The sequence below is a fragment of the Bidens hawaiensis genome, unplaced genomic scaffold (assembly GCF_021521415.1).
Source record: "Bidens hawaiensis isolate Kalapana, Puna unplaced genomic scaffold, B.hawaiensis_p1.1 tig00000820_1, whole genome shotgun sequence".
NCBI lineage: Eukaryota > Viridiplantae > Streptophyta > Magnoliopsida > Asterales > Asteraceae > Bidens > Bidens hawaiensis.
This window is the reverse complement of record NW_027491048.1, coordinates 497,562-501,820: the sequence shown is the minus strand read 5'-3', so window position 1 is coordinate 501,820 and position 4,259 is coordinate 497,562. Positions and strand designations below refer to the sequence as shown.

The following is a 4,259-nucleotide window of genomic DNA, read 5'->3' as shown; positions in this document are numbered from 1 at the left end:
GAAAATCGAAACCGAATCACTAAAATCTTTCAAAGGTTCAATCCAACATATTTTATGTAATGAACTAAGGATGCATATGTAAAACATGTTCAACCTTGTCACAAACTTGATTATTAAATTTTCTATGTTTGAGAAAAAATTGACAATATTCTAACCCTTTTATATTTTCCAGATTTGAAAAACTATAAAAAAAGTTATTACTTATAACACCATAACTAATTAACTCCTTAACTTATAAATAACTAACCATATCTATATATATATTCGTTTTCTACAACTTTTAAGATAAAACCCAACGCACGAACACGTGTCTGGTGACGTGGAGTGTTGTTATCTCTCTCTCTCTCTACAAGCTGCAAAATAACCCACACTTCTTCTTCTTCCCTCCCATATGGCCATATTCTTCTTTCATATGTTTTAGAGAGAGAAAGTCTAGAGAGAGAAACTACACCTCTCAAACTATAACATAAGTATTCTAATTTTAATCCCAGGTATGTTTTATTAACCTTAATATTCATCTCAACTGATCCATAACACACAATTTATGTGACACTGTGTGTGTATGTGTGTGAGAGAGAGAGTCGTATGTTTTTTGTCACATGCTTACGATTTTAGTTGTGAAATTGTTTTCCAGATTTTAATGTTTTAGCATGTATTGGTTTTTAACTTTTTATGAATTTACATATGAGCATGTTATTTGGACAAATAATAATAATAATATTATTATTAATATTAATATTAATATTAATGTTTTTGTTGTTATTAATAATATAAATTTTGGTGATGTAAATATTGGGAGGACAATTTAGTAAATTGGTGGGTGGGTTATGTTTGATTGGTAATTATAAGTTGGACTTTGGTGGATGCTGTGTTACTTTCTCCTTGGATCATGAAAAGACAAAATAACCCCTACCTTTTTTTTATTTGTATTTTGTTTTTAATTTTCCATGTTATCTTTTGATCAAGATAGTTAATTACTAGATCCCAATAGTATAGTATGATTTTGATGGTTTAGGATTTGTTACATACTTACATATTGATGATGATAATAATAATAATAATAATAATAATAATAATAATAATAATAATAATAATAATTTACTCAATTAAGATATTCTATATTTTCTTGATATTATTATTATTAGTATGATATTGATGGTTTAGGATTTGTTACATACTTGCATATTGATAATAATAATAATAATAATTTACTCAATTAAGAGATTCTAAATTTTCTTGATATTATTATTATTATTATGTGTGTGTGTGTGTGTTCAACTGTAACATATTTATGTATGTTACCATTTTTGACGAAATCGGTAACGTTTAAGTTCTGAATATGGTATGATAGCGGCACTCGTTTATACTAGAAAACGAATACAAATTATTTCCCTTTAGAAGTAAAATTTGGTAAAAAATAAAATAAAATATTATCTTGATTTTTGGAATCTGGACTGCATTTGCAGTGAGTGAGCAAGTGAAGAAAGACAGTAAGACACTGCTTTGTATTGACTTTGACCAGTGTTGACCGTTGGAATCGGTTGAGGCGTTTGCCGATGGGCAGCTGTGAAGAAACGACGACTTGTAAACCTGAAAAGTCGTCTTCGCCTCCACCTGTACCTGTAATTTATAAAAACTTGTTCATTTTTTTTTATTCATTAATATATTTGTAATTATTACGTTTATTACGCGTATGGAAATTTATTTTTAATTTTGGCAGGAGCATCCACAGACCGGTGTCCATGCGTATCCCAATTGGGCACCCATGCAGGTTCGGTTAATTAACTGTTTAATGGAACTTGATTAATTAATTAAATCAAATCTAAATTACTATTACTATCGTCTGTGCAGGCGTATTATGCGCCTAGGATGGCAATGCCGCCGTATTATAACTCAGCTGTTGCATCCGGTCATGTTCCACCGCCTTACATGTGGGGTCCACCACAGGTATAGTACATTAGTACGCGTATCCAAAACATTGAAAATTTGAAACATATCATGGCGGTCAACTCATCGTCGTGTTGACTTTTATTTCAGCATATGATGCCACCGCCTTACGCTGCAATGTATCCACATGGAGCCGTGTATCCGCATCCTGGAGTTCATGTTGTAAGTCCTCATAACATTTTTATTTCTTTATATCGTTAATGACTTGTATATTAAATTTAGTTTTTGTCGTATTTGGGATATTGCAGGCGAGTCCTGTGTGCGTTGACTCTCCCGCTAAGTCATCGGGAAATAACTCTGACCGTGGCTTGATGAAGAAGTTGAAAGGATTTGACGGGTTGGTGATGTCTATAGGCAATGGAAATGATAACGGGATATCTCACAGGTATCATTAATCATTATTTCAAATAATACTCAAATCATATAATAATTAATCGAATAACACTTTTTTCAAAAGTGGCGAAGCCGAAGGATCTAGCGAAGGAAGCGATGGCAATACAACAGAGGGAGGTCAAAATAATAGGAAAAGAAGCTGCGAAGGATCACCTAAAGCTCGTAAGTTCACCGGACTATTAATATTTATTTTTAAAAATTGTTGTTTTAGTAGTTGACCTATGAAAAATTATACCGACAGCTGAAGTTGGCAAAACCGAGCCACTGAACGGCCAATTTTTTTCTACTGAACCAAATGAAGCCACCAAGAAACCGACTGCTGCACTAACTGTAACCCCTTATAAGGCTTCTGATACCGAGCTGAAAAAATCTCCGAGTGTCATGGCGTCTGCTACACTATCGATGATGCCAAGTGAAGCGCTGTTACAGGTCCGTTTCATTATTTCGTTTTTATTTTTATTTGGTGAAATTGTTATCTTTTTTGAATATTAATTTTGCGTGTCTTTTTTTTTAAAACTCGTGATAGAACGAGCGAGAACTTAAAAGGGAAAGGAGAAAGCAGTCGAACCGAGAATCCGCTAGGAGGTCTAGATTAAGGAAACAGGTAAAAATAAAATACTTAAAAAATATATAAAATTATAAATCTTTGAAGTTAAGGAAAATAGGTTTACTAAATATTACTAAATAAATGTTTGAAATTGTGATGATCAGGCCGAAGCCGAAGAACTCTCTATTAAAGTTGAAGCCCTCACTAATGAAAACTTGAACCTCAAATCCGAGATTAACCGATTAACCGACACGTCACAGAAGCTTAAGCTTCAAAATACCAAACTAATGGTAAGACAAAAAAAATAATAATAATCAAATAATGATATATGGAACCTTATTACATTTTTGTTCTATCACAGGAAAAACTTAAAACCGCACGGCAAGAGCACGATACGGAGGACCCGAGACCGGGTCGACTCTCAGCACAGCTAACCTCCTCTCTCGGGTCAAGTTCATCTTCTGGTGGAGAAGGTGAAGTGTACGAAAATAATAATAACCAAAAATCTGGAGCAAAGCTGCATCAACTACTGGACGCGAGCCCACGGGCTGACGCCGTTGCTGCAGGCTAATTATTAATCAAATAACCGACCCGGCCCGATTAAAGTATTCTGTTTTTTTTTACTTTGAAATTTAAAACTAATTATGTGATTTTGGCGTCGTTTTGAAGCTGGAATTACCGCTAACGCTAGTAGATAATGGGACTAGGACTTTTACAGACTCGTGTCTGGTTGTGCTTTGTGGCGAACACGAAACGTGTTTTCAGTTTCGTATTTCGCTTCGACATTAGCCACCGACAGTTTATCTGTTTTAAGTATCAAGAGGTGAGAATATTGATGGGTGTTTAGGTATTGTCATGGAACATATATATTATATATATATGGTTTGTGTGATATATGGAAACATGTAATGTAACATATTGGATTGTTGGTGACTACAATTTTATTTTTATTCAAAGTTGGTTTGCATAATGTTGGTGTTTGCCAATTGTAGTAGTAGGTTTGGAAATGAATTTTATAGCATATATTACATTATAAAACATTATTTCTCACTTGGATAAATTCTTTTAATTCATTTTTAAAAGGTATATTGGTTTTTTATTAATTTCAATTACTAATTGTTGGTCGCTGCCTGTTCCAACTAATTAATGAATTGGCTTCTGACGGTCCTAGCTTTTAACGTATTTAATTCCCACGGTCTGTGACTAGCAAAATCCTAACGCCGTTAGTTGCAGGTTGCCGGAAAAAAACGTTTTCGCCCGGAAAACTCAAATTTTTTTTCCTGAAAACTCAACATTATCGTCCCAAACATTTTTGTAACTTTATATCGGACCTTTAGGAAATTTTTTCTAGTAAAAGCCTCAATTATTGAGG

At 33.5% G+C, this 4,259-nt stretch overlaps 1 protein-coding gene across 1 annotated transcript; it reads left to right on the top strand.

The window, feature by feature from the left end:
- The first annotated feature begins 395 nt into the window (after positions 1-395).
- LOC143539464 (common plant regulatory factor 1-like) lies at positions 396-3,857 on the top strand. Its single transcript, XM_077032780.1, has 11 exons — positions 396-491; positions 1,467-1,622; positions 1,721-1,771; positions 1,852-1,947; positions 2,038-2,109; positions 2,196-2,332; positions 2,405-2,502; positions 2,582-2,769; positions 2,867-2,944; positions 3,052-3,177; positions 3,249-3,857. The coding sequence occupies exons 2-11, from the start codon at positions 1,557-1,559 to the stop codon at positions 3,456-3,458; spliced, it is 1,122 nt and encodes a 373-aa protein (XP_076888895.1). The 5' UTR covers positions 396-491; positions 1,467-1,556; the 3' UTR covers positions 3,459-3,857.
- The last annotated feature ends 402 nt before the right edge of the window (positions 3,858-4,259 follow it).

Bases quoted from the DNA above. Each gene is read 5' to 3' on its own strand.
- LOC143539464 (XM_077032780.1), top strand. From the start codon at position 1,557: ATGGGCAGCTGTGAAGAAACGACGACTTGTAAACCTGAAAAGTCGTCT. The intron at 1,772-1,851 runs GTTCGGTTAATT...TCGTCTGTGCAG, and splicing joins CCAATTGGGCACCCATGCAG to GCGTATTATGCGCCTAGGAT. The intron at 2,110-2,195 runs GTAAGTCCTCAT...GGGATATTGCAG, and splicing joins CGCATCCTGGAGTTCATGTT to GCGAGTCCTGTGTGCGTTGA.